The sequence below is a fragment of the Lasioglossum baleicum genome, chromosome 1, assembly GCF_051020765.1.
Source record: "Lasioglossum baleicum chromosome 1, iyLasBale1, whole genome shotgun sequence".
Classification (NCBI taxonomy): Eukaryota; Metazoa; Arthropoda; class Insecta; order Hymenoptera; family Halictidae; genus Lasioglossum; species Lasioglossum baleicum.
In genome coordinates, this window is record NC_134929.1 from 7,098,193 (window position 1) to 7,121,974 (window position 23,782).

General features: G+C 42.0%; 1 protein-coding gene across 3 annotated transcripts in view; it reads left to right on the forward strand.

The window, feature by feature from the left end:
* Positions 1-23,782, forward strand: part of N (neurogenic locus Notch protein) — a 309,272-nt gene that overhangs the window by 185,361 nt on the left and 100,129 nt on the right. For all 3 annotated transcript variants that reach the window (XM_076429298.1, XM_076430057.1, XM_076430915.1), the window contains 3 exons: positions 969-1,325; positions 5,343-5,498; positions 20,834-21,016. In XM_076429298.1, the coding sequence (XP_076285413.1) occupies positions 969-1,325; positions 5,343-5,498; positions 20,834-21,016 (696 nt within the window). The remainder of the gene's footprint in view (positions 1-968; positions 1,326-5,342; positions 5,499-20,833; positions 21,017-23,782) is intronic.

Consider the following 23,782-nt stretch of genomic DNA (forward strand, 5'->3'; position numbering starts at 1 on the left):
TGTTGGATTTGTGCCGTTTGTTTGCTCACCTCCTGTAGCACGCATCGCGGACGATAGAAGTCGATCGGTGTACTCGGAGTCATCGATTTCACGGCTATCGAGTCTCTATCGCTTTATCTTCGCTCGTTTTTCTTACGACTGTCTACCGATATCCTGCCTTTCCTTCCATCCGAGCATAAATTCAACGAACAGTAAACCCTCCTCTATCTGTAGATTCACTTTAATATAACAATCCCCCCTTTTTTCCCTCCTGCCGAAGAACATACAAGCCGTACACGGAATTGTGCCGGGGTAATGAGTTCTCTTTACGACCGTAACGATCATCAATATAATCGAAATGGTATGGGGCGATCGCGAGGCTCTCCTTCGTGTTTCTGCCTTCGTGATTCTCTGTTTGTCTTTCAATTCTTCCCTTTTGATAGCGGATCACGTCTAAATCATGTTCCGCAGCCCAGTCGTAAAGCGATACGCTGCTCCGCTACGAATCCTGGACCATAAAGTCATTTCTTTCGAAGCTATAAACTTTATCCAGGGACATTTTATTGAACCCTGAACCGATTTTCATCCGCTGAATCTTGCTCGCATTGTTAAGCATGTTAATTGTTAATTGTCTAATTCGTAGCCTCGAAATGGCAACTTTATTTCAAACCAAAATCAAAGATTCATTAATTATTCGAATTACTCCAACACTGTAATCACGTTCTACTGTCCCAAATTTCCGGTTAGTTCGGATAAGCGTGGTTCCACTGTATCGTGGATTGCGCGAGTAAATATGATCCCGAGTGGGCCGTGCTTGGGCTCATTTTAAACAGAAAAATGTGACGAATATGTTGGTCAAAGTTTCATAAAATAATCTATGTACGCTGGGGTCGTTTACTCGCTATTGAACATGACGATCGCGAATCGGCCGCGGAGATTGAATGGCTGGTTTCCTTGCATGATTCTAAATAAATATATTTTTGTTGCAGGTTTCCGTGGCGAGCAGTGCGAGGAGAACATCGACGACTGTCCAGGGAATCTCTGCCAGAACGGCGCGACCTGCGTCGACAGGGTGAACGAGTATTCCTGCCTCTGCCCTCCGTCGTACACGGGCACGCAGTGCGAGCTAGATGTGGACGAATGTTCCATGAGACCATCGGTGTGTCACAACGGTGCCACATGCACGAACTCCCCCGGAAGTTACTCCTGCATCTGCGTGAACGGCTGGACTGGGCCGGATTGCAGCGTGAATATCGATGATTGCGCTGGCGCTGCTTGCTTCAACGGCGCTACCTGCATCGACAGAGTTGGCAGCTTTTATTGTCAGTGCACCTACGGAAAGACTGGTGAGTGTGCTCAACTATCATACTGATCGTCCATCAGCAGTGAGAAATCATCTACTCATGGACGATCAGTATACAATGAACCACGAAAGTATTTGAACGCGTTTTAAAACAGAATAACTTTTTTATAATTGTACCAAACGACCTGATGTTTTTGTAAGCAATTAGAACCATTGGTTTACAAAATGATCTGCAAAAGAGATTTTCCAACAATTACAATTTACAAGGCTGCATGCGAAAATAAAAAGGCATATTTTAGAACCTTTTTATTTGGGCCCTTAGCTCTCATACGCTCCTCAAGAATAGTTGCATGAAAGAGGCTAGGATAATAATTTACCCATGTTTGCTCTAAACGTGAAATCAACAAATTGTGTTTTATTTGTAACGTCACTTTTGAAAGAAATACATCTCACTACATAGACATAAAGGGATCAATGATTTTACAGTATGTGAAAATAGTAAATGGGTGAATTTTTACTCTGAGGATCGTATGAGGGTTAATAGAAATTTTAAATATATTTTTTGTGGATCTAAAATAGTTACACACATGCTGAAAATTTCATCGATATCGATTGACATACACATAAGCTACAAGTGGTTAAATGTGGTGAAAATCATTGTTTTTCGCGACTTTTGGTCAGTTTCTGCTTAAAATCCACAGATTCTTACATCCTTCGAAATTTTCAGCATGTGTATAACTAACATATACATCTAGAAAACGTATATTTTAAATTTTCGTTACGGGCTCTAATAAAAAAATTATAATACATCATTTGGTAAATCAATTCTACTTATTGCTCAAAAGAAGTCAGGTCGTTTGGTCCGATCATAAAACAGCTATACTGTTTTAAAGTGCGTTCAAATACTTTCGTGGTTCACTATACATATGCGTAAATACATACAACTGATCGATAATGTTTCCATCGTTCTCGAATCGATTACTGTCGTTGCTCACCTTGAAAGCTATACGAGCAGGCGAAATTATATTTTTCGTATCCCCGGCGAGGTAATCGCTAATTGCTCCTTTCCCTCGAAGACCAAATTCAATGGTAATTGTCAATGCGCAGTCGTTATCATAACCGGCGGATACGTGGCTCGAATTCGATTTTTTTTCTTTGCAGATAGTCGTTCAGTAATTAAGGAACATTTTGATACGATACAGTTTACGTAATTGTGCAAACAAGAATTTAATTTGAGACGTACGTGGATCTTTATGTAAATTGAGTCTGATCACGCAAATTGGAATACAGTAATGCTTCAATCTTATCTTTATTTCTACCAATTCAGTTTGGAAAGATCTGCAATCTAGCTAAAAAAAATAAAATATTGGAACGCGTTTTACAAACTCTGCATAGTAACATAATAATTTCTGTTCTTCCATGCAAACATGCATACTAGAAATGACGTGATGATTTCATTCACAATCTAATATACAATAAACGATAAAATTATTAGATACATGAAAATCGTATTTATTATTAGTAGACTGCGGATTTTATGCATTTATAACAAAAATGGGCACGTACAATTTAAAGCAGTGAACGAATTAAGAAGATTTAAGGACATCTGTGTACTAATTTCAGCTTAATAAGGAGACGATTAAAAGAAGAAACAAATTTGTATGTGGCTCCTGCGTCTTGCAATCAATGCAAACATTTTTTATTTTGCATAATGATCCGCAGTCTAATCATTAGACTTCGGATTTTGTGCATTCATAACAAAATTGGAGTATTTAAAACGATGAACAGATTCAATGTAAAATCGTCCACAGTATTACGGGTTGTTCTGGTTGTTGGCAATTCTCCTGCTGCACCGAAAGATTCAGAAAAAGTTTGAACCGACAAGGCGAGAGCGCGCTTTTCAGCGAATCGCGTCGATTAGCGTGGCAGCGACCACGTCCGATAACAAGGTTGCGGCTCAAGCCCGTGTCGGTGTTATGCGTCGCGAGTGCATCGACAGGCAAGTGCATCTGCACGTGCAACAATATGACGCAGCTTCCCCGCGGACGCGCGCAGCCCTCCCCCGGAATCCCGGGATTCCGCAGGTTGGAGCCTAGCCTTACCGAGTGGCGACCTTGAGGACTGAAAACGAGTTTCTGTCCTTACTTTCCTACCCGAGGCCGAAGGAGACGGTTTTCAGATCGATCGTTCCGACAGCGATCGCCAAATACAGGCATCCTTCTTCTGTCCCGGCATTATTGCGATTCCTGCGGTGCCCCGGACCCGACCGACAACGACTTTTTCCAGATCGCAAGCTCGGGAAATCTTTAAATGAAGGAATTCGCGCCGCGGCAGCTTGCGGCGCTGCTCGCGGGCGGATTCCTGCGGAGACTTCAACGCGTGGTATGCTGTCTTCGAACGATCTTGAATCCGAAACTTTTAACCCTTACGCGCCGTTCGCGAAATTCATATTTAACTTCCAACATTCTTTCGCTTCCTACACATTCTCGAAGAAATTTGATGCAACTTTGTTGGAGTCCTGTGCGGTGCTGGGCACATATTCAACCCTCATTATTAAATTTTGTGGCAAATTCACACGAGGGGAAAATATCAAATGAAATTAAATGATAAATAACTAACTTTGCTAAGTATTTTCATTGAGAATGCGATAATAAAAATTTACAGAGTATTTGCATTTTTATTTAAGTCTTTTCTACCACAATTTTTGAAGATTGTTTAAACTGTAAAACTCCAAGAACGTTCTTCGTACCATGTGAAACGTCCTGGTGAAGTTTCGAAACTTTCACGAGGAAAGTATAACGCCGATTGGATCGTAGCGGTGTAGAATTCCCTTACTTGAAACCAAGTTCCAACAATGGCCATAGGTTAACGGATTTACAATACGCACGTAGGCATAATGATGGTATCTCGAGGCCGTTTCTTGTACGTACGAACGCGGTTACAGTTAGTCGCGGGTGTAATCGCGCATCTGCGTGCTTGTTTACTCTAGTTTATATACGAACATTCAAGACATCGTTCCGTTATCGAGAACCGTGCGCTAAGAATGTACAAATTCTTAACGCTTCTGTTCTAATTCGTAAACTCCGGATGTTATCGCAAATTTTCTTCACGTAGGAAAGATTATTTCGTCATGATTGACATTAAAATCACGTAACTATACATTTTATAAAATTATATAACAGTAAAATTACACGGATTGGTAGTCTCCTATTTTTACATAATATCAACAATTCTAATAAATTTCTTAACAAACGATTTTTCTTACAGCTGCGATATTTAGAATTCCTTCACAAGAGGAAACTATCATTATTTTATTGACTGCTTAAATATTCGCAACGGCAGGACGGAATTATATAAAATGAATAATATTCACATTAAATAGAGTAGATGCAATTTAAAGTGAGGCGAAGGGATTAAAGAGGACTCAACATATTATTTTCAAATCATTGAGACGCTTAAAAAAAGGGAGAAGCTTTAGATGTGACTTGAGAAAATTAATTTTTACCACGTTTTGTCTGTTTGTTCGGTACAAATTTTGTTTTATTGTGTATCGACTCACATTGTAACTTTGTAAAATGTCCGGACGAAGCAATTACCAAGTTGCAAAAATTGATTTCTGAACAACCGTCTGCCACGGCGCGGAAATTCCGCGAATTCCTCGGATTTCGTCGCGAAGTTCGCTGCAGGGAGCAATTAGACCGGCTCGGGCCGCGTATAAGCCCGGCCCGGTATTCCGAGTAATTTACTGAATGCGAATGTCGATCGTGGATCGACGAGTCCGAGTCGCTGGGATTTGTCACCGTTCTCTGTCCCGGCTCTTCTACGATTCTCTCGAGCGCGACGTTTCTAGCTAGGTTACGCGAGCCGAGCGATACAAGCCTTAATGATGTCCATCTTTGGCGGTTGCCGCCATGTTTGGCATTTGACGATCGACACTTTCGTCCTAGAAACGCACGCAATCCAAACCGTCTCCTTCGGAATTATAACCGTCCGCGCGTCGTTGCGCAGACTTTTCGTTCGCCTAGGAAACAATCAAACGAGAAACCTTCGTTTTTTCCAGGACTACTTTGCCATCTCGATGACGCCTGCACGTCGAATCCCTGTCACGAGGGTGCGATCTGCGACACCAGTCCTATTAACGGGTCGTTCACATGCTCGTGCGCGACCGGATACAAGGGGGTGGACTGCTCGGAGGACATCGACGAATGCGAGCAGGGTGAGTACTCATTTATTTTGACTCGTTGCGTGATGTTATTACAACCTGTTGATCATTTTAGAGTTTTTCATATTTTTCATAATTTACAGAGACACATAGGCTCAAGGGTTAAATGTTTAAATTAAGTATTGCTTAGAATGGATTGTAGAGTTCTATTTCCTTGAGAGGAGTAGACTCCTTTTTCCAGGATTGCAAAGGTGCGGGATTCGCGTTCTTATTTTTCGATTCCTCTCAGGGTTACAAATTCATTTATCAATGTCCCTCTTTCGCCCTTTCCCCTTCCTCCTCTCTTATCCTAAATACTTAATACTAAGCGACTTAACACTACTTAATACTATATTTACAATATTTCGTGAGACAGATACCTCTTATCTCTTAAATACTTAATCTATGCCATTCCTCCCCGGTCGCCTATTTCTCAATAATACAAAAATGTTTTCACTAGTCAACAACGCTAGATAAAAGATCGATCTAGGGCACTATCTGCCTCGAAAGTCCTATTTTTTCGTTTACGAGCCGTTTACATTATTCGGAAGCATACAACTGCGCGTGTAGCTATTGTCATGAAGCTGCGACAGCTACATGCTGCCGAATAATGCAAATTATGCCTTGTAAACGAAAAACTAGGACTTTTGAGGCAGATAATGCCCTAAATCGATCTTTTTTCTAGCGTTTTTGACTTCCGAAAAACCCCATTTTGTATTATCGAGAAATGAGAAGGCGAATACCGCACCCTTGCAATCCTGAAAACGAATCTACCGCCTTAAATTCAACCGTTCCTTTGACACTGTTTTAATTCTATAATTATTTTTTATATAAAGTTCGCTTTATATTATATGTATGAATACCTTCGGTTTTGAGCGTAAATATATTCGCTAATAAATATATCTGAGCTAATAAAAAGAAGAACTTTTTAAACAAGCAAAAAGAAGATATTGAAAATAATCGAAGAAATTCATATTTACCACCGTCACAATTACATGCAGTACAGATGCAATCTTACTACTCCATAAATGTCGTAACTGTGTTACTAAATTAATGTCCGGTGTAACGTCTCGAAAGCAATCTTGCCTCGAAACAAATTCGCGCCAACGCCTCGCGATGCTCCATCGGAGATGGTTATTAATGATTCTGCTCGGCCGCTTGATGATTTGTCTCATTTTACTCGGCGATGATTTCGCGCATGAGCGGACCGCAGAAGTATATCGCGGAGGAGCTACCTTATCGATTTTATCGTACTAGATCATACTTATATGCATAAATTATGGTCGTAATAAATCATGGTCGTATACGGAGCACGACGTTAGAAAGGCTTGAAAGGTTTAATCAAAATTATATTCAATTTTCATAATGTAGCATTGTATTAATATTTAAACAATATAGATCCCAACGAATTTATTATTGGGACTATTGTTTAAAAAATGATCTCGATGCAGAATAGCGTGATTCAGAATCCTAACAGAATAAAATCAGATCCAGTTGATGTTAAAACGAACTATAAAAATTATATGACAGATTTAAAAAATTGGACTACGGATACTTCATTGTCGATGCAGCTTTTGTTAGTTTTAGTGAGACGATTCTTCTTTGTTGTGTTCGAATATTCGGTTTCGGAGATCGAGAACAGCTGATAGTTATTAGATTAATGTTCACAATCGTGCGAGGAAGCCCCCACGGTTCGGGCAAATTGAAATCCCACGCGTGGTATATCGTCGGACGGGAACCGATCGATCGCGATCGATTAACTCGGTTCTGAACGCGGTTCATTCATTCTGCGTGCCTCCATCTTGTTACCTCCTTCCCGTTATTGCAGTTGTCGCCGAGCGTGATTGATCCATCATTGAACGGGGAATTCGTGATCGTTACGCTGCGGCAATCCTGTTTGAATACATCCGACTGCAAAATGATGTATCTTCGATTTCGAGTGCGAAAATATGCAACTCATTCAGGACGTATGCGATACCGCCTGATGCGTTTATTATCAGAATATTGCATTATATCAATTCCATCAGAGAACTACATGTATACTTCAACCAAGAAACCATTCTTCCCACAGTTTGTTTAAACCTAACCAATTTACTATTTCTAAAAAATCACTAAATTGTACATTAAACTCGATGCATGTCAACAGAATTTGTTATTTTAGAGAGTAGAGATTATTTTGCCGTTAATGCGTTAATAATTTCAACAAGTTGATGGTAATATGACGACACTATTGAATTCTTTTAACTTTTCAATTTCATATTTTACCTTATTTTTACTCTGAAAGATAAAATAAACAGTAATTTATTAAAATTATTAAAGGAAGAAACGTAACTCTATTTGGTTCTAGTTGTAATTCATACAGAAAATGTTTGTCAATAACAAGTTGATAAAATATCGAACAATTTACGGTGCAGAAATATTTCGCAGTGGAATCCCGAGGTTGAACATTTTATGGTGTTTTTCGATAGCAAGGCGAGGAAGAGCGTAGCGAGGAAGTTCTCCCCAAACAGTTCAGATCTCTCGTTCGCGATCTCGTTCTCAAAGCATTCCACTCGAACACCTGTAGGGTGCACTGCACCTTAATAAGTATCCGACATCTTCTTCTTATTTCCATTTCGTATCTGCGGGCAAACTTGTCATTCGTAGGCCCTCTCAGGCTCTTCCCCCCTCCGAGGATGAGTTACCCCGATGCGTGGCCTGCGATTGGAAGGCTCGATACGATGCATCGAGCAAGTCCCTGCTGCCAGAACAGCGAAGATTATTAATAATTCCACCAGGGTAATTGATGGTCCGCCGGGGATTTATGTTTCGAACTGAGCGTTACACGGCGATATCGATCGATCGACAGTTGTCTCGGGTGGATTTCGTCGGGGTCCTTTGAATCGTATCGGAACATGCTCGGGTTGACTGTACGCATTAGAATTAAGTATGCGTTTTACCAGGAAACTCCTCGATCCAAAATGTACGGACATTTCGATGTAAAGACTAATTTCGTGGCAGAGCCTTGTTGTTATTAACAATTTTTATATAAAATTTCTACCATCGTATTGGCGATATTTTCCTGATTAAAACGAGTCCAAACACGACATAATTCGGATCGTAGTTACTCGTTTAATTCACGATACAGTGGGACCTCGATTATCCGAACTGACAGTGGAACGCGAGTGTTCGGGAACTAGAACAGTTATCTAGCTACAGTGTTAGATTCAATCTTTACTGTTCACCTATGAATCAACTGGGTAATGCAGAATGTAGATATCATGGGTTCGTATAATGGAGGTTTTACAGAATCGTCGGTTAAACAAGCGAATGTGATCCGAAATATGCTGTGTTTGGACTCGTTTCAATCAGGAAAATGTGACAGATATGTCGGTGAGAGTCTCGTGAACAAAAACTGAAAAGCACATTAAAAGATTTTGAACTTGTACAATTTTTCAATCTCCAATTTCTAACTTTGTAGTCTTTGTAATGAAACGTGCGGTTACACGTCGACGGGAAGAAAGTGTCGAAGCCCACGGAAATGCCACGAGGTCAAGGTAAATCAGAAGCGTCGGAAATCGACGCGCGTTTTGCGCGAAACGGTAGAAATTTAGCGTTCGTTCCGCATAGGCACGCGGGTAATGGGTTTGCAATTAACTAGCTGGACGGTCAGTAGTTCCTATTTAATTAATAGTCCTGCGGAGGATCGGGCCCAGCATGGGGCCCACACACCTCGACGATTTTCTTCATACTCGTTGGCTCCTCTCGGCGGTTTATCGCTGCGCACTATCAGTCGGAATTCGATTTATGATATTGCAGTACGCCGGAGCTCGCTGTCAATCTACGGCGGGGCATCGTTGACATGGAAATAAGTAGAAAACGCCGGGCGCAGTCGTGCTCGATCACCCGTGAACCAGGAAAAATGGTAATGGTCATGGTAACGAGAGAGAAAAGAAAGGATGGGAATCACCGTTAACGCAAAAGGAAATCGATCCGGGACTCTGTTGCGCGCTGCGAAGAACGGGAAAAAAACAACTTCGCCCCGAGAGAGATCCTTTTTTCTTTCTTTATTTAATCCTCCACTTTAATATCGGCGGTCTGCTTCTTGCGAAACTCGTAATGGAGTTGGTCAGAGCTCGTGCTCGATACTTCTAGCGCATGGCAATATGCCAATTTTCATTTCTCGGAACCGCGTATGAGGCGTCTCACATAAAGAAAATATTGCTTGGATAGGAATTATCCTTAACAGTGTTTCAATTCCACTGGATTATTCTCATTCCGCTTTCCAACGAGCGAGGCATCTGCTTTGCCACTCCCTGTTCGGTGTCGGCAATCAAATATTAACCCTTCGCACTCGGAGCTATTTTAACTCGAAAATTAAACATTCCTTCCGACCTAGAATAATTCTGCTCCACATGATTTTTTTCTTTTCGTGGGTATGAAATGTTTAGTCATTGATTAGATGCCAACGTATTTACTAATGTAAGCAATATTTTGAATAATAGTACAGCAATTTTTAGTGGTGACTCTGAGGGGCACAGTTGATCCTCAGCATAATGTTCAAGGTCGAATTGTTTTACAGACCGTAGAGCTCCGCGCAAATGTACGAATGAGTATAATGTATTCCACATAATTCCAGTGGAATAAGATCAAGAAAAAGTGAAAATAAACCTGGCACGAAGATAAGAGCGAAACAAAGTAGAGTCAGTGAAACGTGCGCGAGCTGGGGAAAAAGGAAAACACGGATACCAGCAGAAGGAGCACTGGGAAACATAGCCGAGTAAACCCTTTCATTCGCTTGATAATAAATACGCGCCGCCTGCCGTAGGTGAGCGCACCGGTTAATACGTTTCGTTCCAGACAAAGACACTTCATTAATAATCAGAAACACTTCTTTTGTATCGCGTTTGCGGGCCGACTGGGCTCCTCTGGTTCTCGGTCCCTCCTGAACGGTAGATGGACTCTCGTACGCATTCTCTCTCGCATTAGTAACTCCGTGTTCCCTTGGCGCAGTAATCAACCACGCTCGGGAATTAATTGGATTTCGGGGGTGAACGTTACCGATCGAGAAAAGACACTGTTTAGATCATCCTGGTCATTAGAGCCGAGTAACAAGCGGCCATCCATTCGGTCTCTCGATTTCGTTAAGACACCTCGTACACTAATTTACCAAACATTCGACGATATCGGACGACTGATGCGAGGGAATCTGTTACTTACGGAGATTTATGCGGTCCCTTTTTGTATCGCACTGTTTTTACCACCATTTTCGGTGTGGTCATGAGTTCTTCGTTCTTCGTAAAAGAATCCGAATTTTTTAAACATTAGTAAGCTGTCTAACTCGTCATGTTTTTGCACAATTCAAATTTGTTTGTTAAAATGTTCATTCCTAAGTTAGGAAATCCAATCACGTCGGAACAATTGTTATGTAGAAATATTAATTAAGTGGATTTCATTTTTTTATTACTTCTGTACAATGCTCAAGGTTTATCAGAGCCTGACAGACTTACAGAATAAATAGAACGTAACAATTTTAAGGTTAGCTTAGTTCTTCGCGGAAGAAACGTCGAAGAAATCGGTTTTTATTTTTTTTTAACAACGGCGCACCAAACCAAAAAATCTGAAAAAATTCATGAACAATATTTATAAGAATATACCGCTACTGTAAAAATGTCAATGTTGTCACTCTAGAACTTCCATGTGAAATCTGCATTTTTTCAATTTTTTTGAGGTTTTTGATTTTTTACAAGCATAATTTTCACTTTAAAAATCTGGAACCAATTGCAAAGTATGTATTTGAGTTCTTGGCACGTGTCAGATTTTTCTCAGAATTTCTAAACGTCATTAACTAGGGAAAATAGGCCAAAATCCGATTTTTCGATTTTACTCTGTAACTACCCTCCAGATCGAGATACAGGGTTGAAATTTTGCGTGGTATGTTTTTTCTTGGTGCTCTATCGATAAAATTCGGTTCTACGGCATTTTTGACTATCTTATCCGGCTATGATAAAAATAAATAATGTGTTTTAGACTTGATGGAAGTACCTAAAGAAAAAGATCATTTTAATTTAATTGCAGTTTCCTGCAATCGACACAGAACATTTTTATTTCACCAATTTCATAGAAATCATAAAGAAGTATAATCTCATTTGCATTATAACCATTGTGGCCAGATCATCGACTAGGATTCTGAGGAATACAGTTACAATGGCGACACTGACCGTCGACATATTGCTCCTACTTCTCCGCTCTATTTCCGCAATAAATTAACATCGTCGAAACCGTATTTCCAAAAATGAACTGGATAAACTATTATCCCGAAGGATACTATCACGCCTAACGTGTTTCAGTCACGGTAAAACAGTCGGCCCAATTGAAATTCACGCGTATCAAACCATGAGAGAGCTTAGGTTCTCGCGTGCCCTTTTTTTCGCGGCGGAGCCGCGTTTTATTCCCCGAAAAAATTGACGGGTTGCCATGAATAGTCCTCGGGATAGTTCTCTCCGGGAGAAAGCGTTCCGAGAGTCCTGGACCGAACTCCCCTGCACGAGATTTCAGCCGTTAAAGTTTTTTATAGCCGCATAATGAATTAAGGATCCCAGTTTTTCTGGACCCCATTCGAGAACCCGTTCCCTTCGGCTGGTAGACAGTACCCGTGTGTCATGCTTCGAACGCGAGGATTGTAATTAGGAAGACATTACTCAAAGAGAGCCTTTTCCCCCCGGGGACCAGAACGATTCTTCCTGGCTGTTTTCTCTTCTTTTTCTTACGCTCGGCTGATGGCCCTCGGGCCCGTTTCGGGGGCGTTGGTACCACGCTCCTGGACAAAGTCATCGGCAATTTAGCAAGAATTTGATTTTACGATCGATACCGTTCGATATATTGCAATAACGAAGACATTGGTAAAGATTCATGAATATCCAATTGAATACTAATCGTCTCGGACTAATGAAGAGTAATAGAGTAGTAAAGCAGGAGCTCATTAGCGGCGATTTTAGGGGATTGATGTATCACCTCATTGGGCTACATTTTATTTTATAGTCGATCCTTGCAAAAGTGGTGTAAGTCAATAAGTCAAGGGTTTAATCATTATTGAATGAAATATTTATTTTATTCATAATATTCAATAATGATTAAACTCTTGATATGTGGTTTTAAACCGAACAGACAAATATTGACTTACACCAGTTTTATATTAGATGGCTCAAATATGAAATAAACTTTATATTAATTTAAATATCAATATGAATAAATATGAATTCACAGTTTAGAAACGATCTTTAAAATTCGCGCCCTCCGGGAACGCAAACCTGGGATTCATTACTTTTTTGCGGGGCAGGGTATGTTTTTTTTCTTTTTTGAACGGCATCGAATTTATCCAGCGGGATTTCTGCACGATCATAATCCATCAACGGGCCGATTTTCCAGCAGCCCTGTTCCAGTTTAAGATTTTGAATACCGGCCGCGAGTGATTAGTCGAAGCTCACGCCCTCCCCATCTCATTTATCCCACTCCTTTGTTTCTCTTTGCGGCCTTTCGTTGGTACCAGTCATTAAATCCGGGGGAACGTCGACTTTCTTCCTGCCCATCTCTGCTCTCTACCCCCTCTCCTCTGTCTCCCTCTATCTTGGAACGATTGCTAGCGACCTTCTCCGATGTTATGGCCCGATAAACGCGACAGCTCTTCTTGCCGCCGGCATTGAAATCACCGCGGAGTAGCTCACCGATCGGCCGACGCTTGTAATTATCGGTCGGATCGATGACGCTTCCGAGATCGTTCAACCCCGGGCGCTGTTTTCTAATATTTTCGATTACTTCTTCATCTTCGGCCTCGAAATAAAAATGTCCGTTTATTATCTCGGTGCGGGCCCTCGGGGACTCCGTTCGCAACCCCCTCGCGTGCTCGGCATAATAATTCGAGCGGTTTATGGCTCGTGGCAAAACCAAAGAAGAGAACGCACACACGCTTGCTCGTATTCCGCGTTCGTTTAATCGAGATAATCCGGGGCCCGAAGTCGCCCTCGAGATCGCGGATTACTCCGATAATTCCTTAATTACCGAGCCGCGTCCGCTTGCTACCGATCGAATTTGCATTAGGGGATCGTAATATCGAGCTCTCCCTTCGGCGAATAACGCTAACTCGTTTAATTGATATTTTAACGAATCCGGAAGATAAGCGCGCCGCGCGCACTTGTTAATTAACCGTTCGTTTCTTTTCACCCGGGACCTCTCGGCCGTGCGCGAATTAAAAGGACCCGAGGACTTCTCTTTTTGTCGACGCTCGTCTTGTTAATCCTTGTATTATATTGCTACAGTTGGCGCTGAAATTATACTTTAATATTCACTTTCAATGTTAACTAACATCTTTTTGTGCTGTCGGATTAAAACGCGGTATGAGAATGTATTTTTAGTTGAAACTATATTGTTAACGGAACGAATAGTCAAGCTGTTTCTTAAATATTTTAGTGTGTAAAAAATGTTGTAGTTCTTTATTAGTAATTTTATATTCGTATTTAGGAAAATCGAGTACACACCCTCATCCCTTAAGAAAACATTAACTAGACATTACATTAGCTAGATTTATTAATTGATCGAAACGGTACCGCCGAAAGCATCATTGAATTAAATATTGAACATTTACGATCGATAATTGGGATTATTTTGAAAACATTAACTTTCGAACTTTAAAAAATATCACTTATTATTTGAATAAAGCATTCAGATATTGCAGGTCCGGATAATCGAGGTTTACTATTTGGATTGTCTTGAATATAGTTTCTATATGGCGCAATTCGTTCCCGATTCAATAACTAAAAGTAAATACGAAGTTCTCGCTGCTCTATAACAAAGAAATTAACTCAACAAACGAATTTGCATTGCATACATTTCGAAGACGTTGTTATCATAAACGCACGAAGCATCCAGCAGTCTATTCCTAAACGAAAAAGGAAGAAGACTCGCCGAGAGATCTTTCCAAGAAGCAAAAATCTCGGCTGCGATCTCAGTTGCACGACGGCATATTAAAAAGAGGAGAATCGAAAAAGTGGTTTCGCGACACGCTTTCATTTCGCTGTTACAAATTATGACGTCTGGACGGTGTCACCTTCGCGGGAGAATTTCAGGACCCGACAAGATGGCCGATGTAACTCGACACCGGACGGTCGCGGTCGACCCGGTTTGCGGTGGTCCGTTCGCTGCAAATGGACCGACGTTTTCAGGAATCCGGCGTAAATATTTATAAGTCCCGAGGGACCGAGGGAAATTTCTTCTTCCTCCACGCCGCGCGGTTCGCCTTCGTCAGACGAATTGCAAGAAAGAGCAACGAGATACGCGCGAGACAACCTTATCTCCTCGGACAGGCATCCCTCGCGGGAACAACAACGAATAAATTGCTGCGTTCCGTGAAATTAGCCGAGTCTACTTTTCCTTTGCGGGGAACGAGATTCGAAAAACTACGTTGCCACGAAAACGGAGTTTCTGGCGCTCGTGGAGCTGAATAAAATTGCAATTAACGTCATCGGGAGACACGAGGCCCCAAATGAACGGTCTGTGTTTTGTCCGCGGGCTGCTTGAGTCGTCCATCGGGACACTCGATGACTCGAACATGACTTTTTTCAGCGGTATCATTCGGTTTCGCGCAGTGGATAGAGACGTGCCACGTGTTCACGTATGTACAAGGTGTACGCACAGCAAGAAAGTTGCCGTAAAATTAATTTCAAGGTTAGAAGGTCATCAATTTTATAACAAGTGCAGAGGAAACTCAACCGTTCTCTTGAAAAATTATAAAATTGATTTGCATAAGGAGAGAGGGACAATCTATATGGTTATTAATTAAATTAAAAATAAAGCTCTGGTCGGATACTCTTCTTCGAGCAGACAATGTTTCCAGGTTGACTATGTTTAATATTGTGGAGTAATCGTGATCAAAGATTGACTTTTGACCAATGGTTGTTTCTGTACTTTTTATCCTTGCGACGAATAGAATGCGATGCAGTAAACAAATCATTGACTTTTTGACCTTGAAATTCAAGATGTTCTTAAAGGTATCTGAAAAGAATTTGTACAAAATTTTCGAAACGTGCTAGGATGATAGTTTGTACTGTTTCTATTGGCTGGGATCAGTTCGACGATCGAGCACGAAATCCGAAGTCGGTCGGATCGAGCCGTTCCATAAAAGTGTCAATGAATCCCGGATGCCCTCGGGTGGAGCCGTCAATAAGACAGCGAATTTCCCCTTATATTAAATTTCTCGTTTTTTCTGGAACATAACGGGCTTCGTGTGAGTTCCGCAAGTTCGCTGATTGCGTGCCAGCGCGAACAACGCGGCGCAACGAGTAACGAAATCCCTGTTCCTCGGGCTTCCTCGCCTCCTCATCCTTCGTTTTCGTGGCGAAGTTGACTCGAGGCCGGATCCTCCCGTCGAAGGAGCACGGGCGGCTCCACCGTTCGCTACCTGCCGGCTAAACAAAGACCCATTGTTACATCGAAATTTGACAACGTTGCCCTGACAATGGTAAACCGATACGAGCACAGGCAGTTCGTATACCTGGCCGGGACGCCCGGCATACCTGCAGCCACCACCTTGGAAATCCGGCGCTACCGCTGGATATTACCAATGGGACGCATTCGACTGTATCCTCTTGCCTAGGAATCGGCTACCATCGATTTTTCTACGATTATCGACGACCCTCTACGCTCTACATTCTCGAATCATGAAAATTCGTCGACCATGGCAACGTAGGACACCCGCATCTTCACCGAATAGATTGCGTTCGTGCGTAATTATTGCGCGCGGCTTTTTTTAAACAAATTTTATTCAACAAAATGATATTAGGTGTGCAAGTAAGTTCCTTCCCCCCCCCTTTTTTCTACGATCATAACTTCTGATTGAATACGAACAACTTCCCGATTTTGATGCCATCTGAAAGAGCGTTCTTTTAGTTTTAGGAAGAGTCACGATGAGCACTCTAAAAGTTTCGAGTCCTATGCAATAATTTCTTCCTGAACAAAGAATCCTGGTTATTCAAACTTCTAAATCTCCAAGAGCTCTCTTCACAGTCGTTACTCTTCGTTCTTCGAGGAAATCCACTTAAAGTAGCTCGCTCACTGACGTTTCGAATAGTTGAGCAATCCAAACAGAGGAATGGAAACACTTGGAAACGTCGGGACTGCAAAACAGGATGCTGTTCTTAATAAGATTTTGACCGGAAACGAAGGCTTCGGGAGAGCGCTCTTTGTCCGATTCGAGGCGTCTCCCCGAGAGTGGCACAGTGGTACACCGGCATCTAATTAAACGCTAAATTGTTATTTTAAGTTTAATAACAACCATAATGATCTCGCGGCTCGAGCCCGTGCTCTGTTATTATCAAGATTGCATATTTTCTGGTAGATTAAATTCCCTAAGAGCGGTCCGGCCCGGCTCGGCCCGCAAGAAACGCGAGACGAGATCGAGCGAGATCAGCTCCGGCGCGGCGCGGCGGCTACCGACCATACGAAACTCGCAAACTGCGCCTTCGAGGGAATACGATTGATCGATTATACGCGATATTACGTGCATCGATGCGCCTCAAGTATTACGGAACCGGCAAAGAGCGGCGCGAGTTGGCCGCCGGGTAATTCGTGCTCGGAAATTTCTGTATCAAGGCACGCCGGTGGTCTCGAATAGGAACAATCGCGATCATGCGAGTCGGGGAATTCGGTAGCTCAAGCGGATCATTGTTTCGACTATTCTAATTGAGATCCAATTTTCTGATTCGAACGAGTCCATTTTAACTAGACAAATGCAAAGTACACTACAACAAAGTGCACTAAATCAACAGTTATTCTTTTCAAATCTTTGCACATGTTTCACAATTATGACTAGATATCTGATGTGTAGACTGCGGATCTTTATGTATTTATAGCAAAATTGAGTAGACAAAATTAAAGATTGTTGGAAAATTTTTAAAATTGTAAACGTCAATATATGATTTCTCCTCTATTATAATAGTTAAGGGAAGAAATAACATACAATTTAGTTTCTATTCCTTGCAATCGATGCAGACAATTTTTATTTTGCATAACCATCCGCATACTGATATGTGTTGGTGAACTGTTCCATGTAATGGAATTGGATAATTATTCAATCTTTTTCTTTTCAAAACGTTATGCTGTGTGTCCCAAAAAGGAATCCCTGAGGTCATTTGATGCAACTTTTTCCTTTGCGAAAATCTTCTCCGTGGCTTTGTCAAGGAGCTATTGACTGAGTCCGGCACAGCGGCAGGTGGCGCTGGCATTGCCGAGCCAGACTCCGCCTACTGTAACCGATCGGTCCGTTCTTTTCGTCGATAACTCCTGAACGAAGTCGCGGAGAACTTTTTGGCAAAGGAAAAAGTGCTTGAGACGACCTCAGCAATGCTCTAGACTTCGTCCACATAAAATTTTTGAGTTATTATTTGACCTTGACATGGAGTTTTCGTATATTTTTGATCGATATTGATGATCCAAGAATACTTTCAACACTTTACTTACCGGAAGCCTACTAATATGATTTTCAATAATTGTGCTGTACCAAAAGAGAGCATAGAAATTTTCTTTTACATTGCAATCTTAAATGAAACTATTAGATGACGTAATTTTGGGTGACTTGTTAGTGCACAATGAATATTGCTGTTTATATTCAAGTTTCTATTCAATACTGTTTAGCCATGTACCAGAGATTTTTAAAAATTATGTAATAATCACCGGTCGGTAGTTGTTAATACTGTAATAATAGAACACATTTGTCTCTTTATCTGTCAGAATTATTCAAAAACAGTTAAACTATTTACGACACTGTCCGAAAATGGTCAAAATACATTCAACCTAGCTGAAAGTTGCTGAAGGGACTTCTTTTCGATCCTTAATTTCCCGAAGATCGGGATGTCGGGATGAAGGGGAATGTCCTTGAGGATCCCCGGACAACCGACATCCCAGCCGATTCGTCATCTGTTGGTCGCCTCGCCGCTCGATTGCGAACACGACGGAGCAATGCGTTTCTTGCTCGCCCCCTGGCTGCCCCGTAACACACATACAACCCCCTCGGTCGTCTTTTCTACCCGGTTTCGTTTCTTTCAGCGGGTTCTTCCACGCAGCGGTCAAACGTCGCGCGCGGCGACAGCAATTACCTGGCCGGGGTCGGAAAAACAGTCGGCGAATTACACGAGGCCGGTATGCGAGCGTGCCACGGGCTGCGCCGACGACGACGACGACAACGACGACGACGACGCCACTTTATAAACGGCCCCGGCGAGCTGCTCTGTCGTTGCCCTTAGAAAAGTTCATAAATATCGCGGATAATTGTACGCGTTGTCCTGGGAACGAGCCCGCGGCTCGCTTACTTTCCCGTTCCCTCTTCCTGTATCTTTCTCCTTCGTACTCCCCGGTACACCCTTTTTCACCTTCTATCGAATAACGAATAAATCAAGTTGTTCAGTTTTATTCAGCGGGTAACATCAGTGAAATTTCTTGCACGCAGTATGATACGTAGTATAGCAATCGAAGTGTTGTCGCTTCGCGTGAATTTATCTAGGGAAATGTAAATTTTCGAGTCCAGTGGGACACGTGTTTAGAAATCTGAATGAAAAATTTTCCTGTCGCAATTGTCTCATTAACACTAAACCTATCGAGCCTTAAAAGCAACTGGTACACATTTCCCCTTATAAAAATTACAAGATTGAGTTTAATTAGACTTTATGCGGCTCCTATTGTGATACGTGCTCTACTAAAGATATCTATAGAATCATTTCTGATGAAATCATTTGTGTAATTTCAATCATTGTCGAACGACCGGTTCTATATTTTTCATTTTACAATTATTGACATAATGAAATCGCTTACATGGAAATTGATTCGATAAGTTTCTTCATCCAAGCACATATTGTAATTAAAATTGCGTAAGGTCTAAATGAACAGAGCCTTGTCATTCTTGTAAGCTGAAACATTTTAATCGCTTTTAGTGCTAGGTAGGTTTGGTATTAATACAGATTTTACTGCAATTTAAAAAACAGAAGATACATTTAAAAAAGGTTTGTCGATTCCTTTTTACCTATTAAATGTTGTCTCATTCGACATTATTATTTAATTCACAAATTTCTGAAATCTCGATTGAGACTTTTTGTATTATGGAGAGACTACATTATAAGGGTGAGTATATAAATGAAATCGAAGTACATAGTAATATGTGGTGACCCACCCTGTATAACGTTTCCAATTATTTTCCAACTTTCCAATTACGCGAGCCCCGCCATAGAACGCGTGTGACCGGTTTCAAACCCGACATTTTCGGGAAGGTTTAAGCCCTTAATGAAACGCTCATTTCGCGAGCGACAAGCAGCCGGACAGCTGTCAGCCGTAATTATCTTATTGCAATTAACGCGAATCGCATAGCTCAGGGAAAAGAGAGCCGGAGACCCCGCGACTCGGATTCTTGGCCAAGAGAGGCAATTCTCCAGGAGAGAGAATGGTACCCGGTGGAATCCGTGCGCGGCAACGCTTCCTTCTTATGGTTGCCCATTGCCCGAGCTTCTCCCCATCCCTTCTTTCCCTAATGGCAGCTTCTTCGAAAAAGTGCGCCGACTTGGCCAATTAAGGTGCACTAGCTCTCGTGTATTTGTCGTCCGTCCCACGGGGGATGCACCTGCGTGCTGGACTTTGATTCTTGCACGGCTATTAATTATTATGCGCCACGCGTTCGCCGCTGTTCGCAGCAGCTTTAATTATCGGCCCTTTCATGATCTAGCGTCCTACGGTCGCGTGAACAATTCCCGCGGGAGCGCGGGACCCTCTGCCCTTATTTTCCTGGCGACTGTGTCTGCCAAGTCGGCTATAGTCCCGATTATGAACGTCGAACAATGTTCGTGGTTCAAATTCTTACCTCCGCCCTCAATCTTGCAGCTTATCATCCATTTCGCAAGAATTATTTCATCGTTGGTCCTTTGTAGACTTATTAGTTAAATAAAAATTCATTTCACTCCTTAATAGTCGTTTTACGTTGAAAACAGCATAACCATGTTCTTACATTTTTTATATTTCCCACTGTTTTATATTTCACCCAGTTAATTTCTTCGTAAGTGCTTCAACATCCGCAGTCTAGTAATGTACTAACCGGAAATAATTATACAGTCATTGTAGCTTAATGGGTACCTGCAATTTTTCGCGCCTTCCCCTTAATTTCGTTCTGTATCTTCTACCTGAAGTTTTATTGTTAAGCTTAAAAGAAAATCTACAATCCATTCTGTCAACTTGTAATATTATTTCATTTTTGGTCTCGATTCGCATCGGAGATAATGATCGTGTTAGTTAATGGTTTGATAGAGAAACATTTCATAAGACTGTTTGTTTATTCTGCACAGGATCCCCATGCGAACACGACGGCATCTGCGTAAACACGCCCGGCTCGTTCGCCTGCAACTGCACGCAAGGATTCACCGGACCAAGATGCGAAACGAACGTGAACGAGTGCGAATCTCATCCCTGTCAAAACGACGGCTCCTGCTTGGACGACCCTGGAACCTTCCGATGTGTCTGCATGCCTGGTAAGCGAACGGTTCATTTTATTTTTCGGCATCGAGAGTTTCTAATTCCGTATCGATGAATTTGACGACACTTTGGATTAACCCTTTACACTCGAATGGCGACTCTGAGGCGCCAGTAAAAATGGCCACACCATTATTCAAAACAGTTTCAATATTATTAAATTCGTCTGTTTTCTATAAATTGCGAAAAGCTCAACTGTTACATGAGAAAACTGGTTAAATTTCATGTGCACAATTTAAAAAAGATCACACAGAATAAAAATGTTCTGGGTCGAAAGAAATGTTTTTGAGTTTCGAATTAAAATTGCTTCGAGTGCAAAGGGTTATGGCTCGGTAAGTTTAATGTTAAGTAAGTAGAACGAGTATATTGTGTCAAACATAGTGTCCCCAAATTCTTCGATCTGGATCACAACATGGCGGAATTATCAAGGTTCAAAAAAAGGATGCATAGCGAACACGTCCTCGAAAAAATATTCACCGCAGGGGAACCAATAATTCGTGATAGCTCGCGTGATCCTGAGCGTACCGTGTCTGAATGCTGTTGCTTCTACAGTGATCGGTCAAACTGCTTGATGCATGATTGTTTTCATGCGGCTATTCATCGTGCGAGGCTTCTTGCGGTTGTCGTCTTTTCTGTAGCCTTGAAAGGTTTCACGGAACCTACGTCGCAAACTTTGTCCCAAGATGCGTTGCTGGCTGAAACGTTGCAACGATAAACATGTAGTGATTTTGAAGATTTAATTGTAATTAGACTGCGGATTTTACCCATTCAAAACTGAAGAATGTCAATGTATTTGTTCAAACTTATTCTAATCATTCAAAGGAAGAAGGAGTTCCTATTTGGCTCCGGTTTCTTGTTGTTGATGCAGACAACTTTTATTTTGCATGAATAATTGCGTAAGACTCAATTTGACTTGCAAAAGGGTGAATTCGGAGTGCAAAACTGATATGGCAAAAATGAGTCGATGAAGTTGAAAACGGTGAAAACATTAGAATAATTTTCACCCTGGTAAATATACTACGGCTTTTAAGCATTTATAACAAAAATGGGCACTTAGAATTTAGTGCAGTGGACATGTTAAAAATATTTAAGGACATTGATGTATTAGTTTCAGCTTGATAGGACAATTCAAAGAAAAACACAATTTTTATTTGGCTCCTGTGTCCTGCAATCAATGCGAACATTTTCTATTTTGCATAAAGATCCGCAGTCAACTGATAAACATTCTAACAGAGAAAATAAATTTGTATTTCGCTCCACTTTCTTGTAATTCAATCATAAAATTTTTGCATAAAATCCGCAGTCAACTGATAAACATATTAACAGAGAAAATAAATTTGTATTTTGCTCCAGTTTCTCGTAATTCAATTATCAAATTTTTGCATAAAATCCGCAGTCTAGTGATATACGGTTGGATTAAAAATCATTCCGATCTCGCAGTGCCAGCTAAGCGTTGATATTCTTCGGCCGGTAAAAGCATCTTGAAAACCGCGGATTCGCAGCAGATTACGAACAAGCCTGGGACTCGGCGTGCAATTAATCTGGACCGCGGCGCACGCTTCCTCTCGGAGAAAGTAAATTCTCGTCACCTGTGGCGGCAGTTATTTATGACGTAAGCGGAGAGTTCTTTACGAGCGCGCGGGCTCCATAAAAAGACAGATAAGTACGTGAAGCAACGAAAGCCGGCGCGGCGCGGCTCGGCGGAAAAATCGCTGGTATCAAAAAACGAAACAATTCCTGCGCGTAGTTGCCGAGGTACCGGCAATTAGCGGGCGATCTCGAGTTTCCCATCTGCCGGAGAATTCGCGATCAAAGCCCGAAGCAGCGTCCCGAACGCGAGGAGAGGGATTTTCGTGGAAAACCCATTCGCGCGCGTACATAGAGAGGCGGCAAGGATCAAGATTGAGCTCGCACGATAGAGGGGAATCCGCGGGACTCCGGGGCTAACTTCTCTCGCTAACTTCTCTCGCATGGTCCTCTCCGGTGTCGCCGGTAAATTCTTCCGAGATGACAGGGCCACGGTTTGCATTATCTGATGCTGGGGGCCCGCGGAAAGATGCCGGCCGGCAACTCGTTTGCTCTTTTAACGCGGCTGGTGCGCGCCTCGGCCACGCGCGTAAGTCAGCCTTAATTGTTTCGAGCCACGTAAGCCGAGTCCTTCCTCTCCTGTGCCTGGCGAGCCGTTTAAGGGCCTGGCATTAAGCCCCGGCCGAGAGAAAGAGAGAGATCCTGCCGATCGATAATCGATATAATCGACGGAGAGTGACCTGTACGTCCGATATCGCCAGGAATCGCGTAAACGCCTCCTCCGTACCGAACGAGTAGGCTGTGCGCGGCTCGAAGGTGTGCTGGCAGGTATTGCGGGGTTAGATAATTCTGTGTGGGAAGCCACGCTCGCGGACATTTAGAGGAAACTGCTCCGCGTATAATCCCAAATACTTCGAACGCTGCTTCGGCGCTTCAACCTCATGCTGCGCCATTTTCTTCGCAGTTACGATCTCAATTTCATTATGCGTACGCCTACATTGCGGTCGAACTTCACTTTCTGGGACCAAAAATTTTGCAGGTTTTGCACAATTCTGTAGATCTTGACGAGGAAATGCCGGAAATCCAAGTTTTAATGTTAGCAACTCACTCGTTCAAAAGTTATATGCATGTAAAGTTGAGCGATTTCAAGGATATCAAGAAAGATTTAAGGACATCCGCGTATCGGGTTCAGCTTAATCAGATAATTAAAAGAGATGTTGCATAAAGATCCGCAGTCT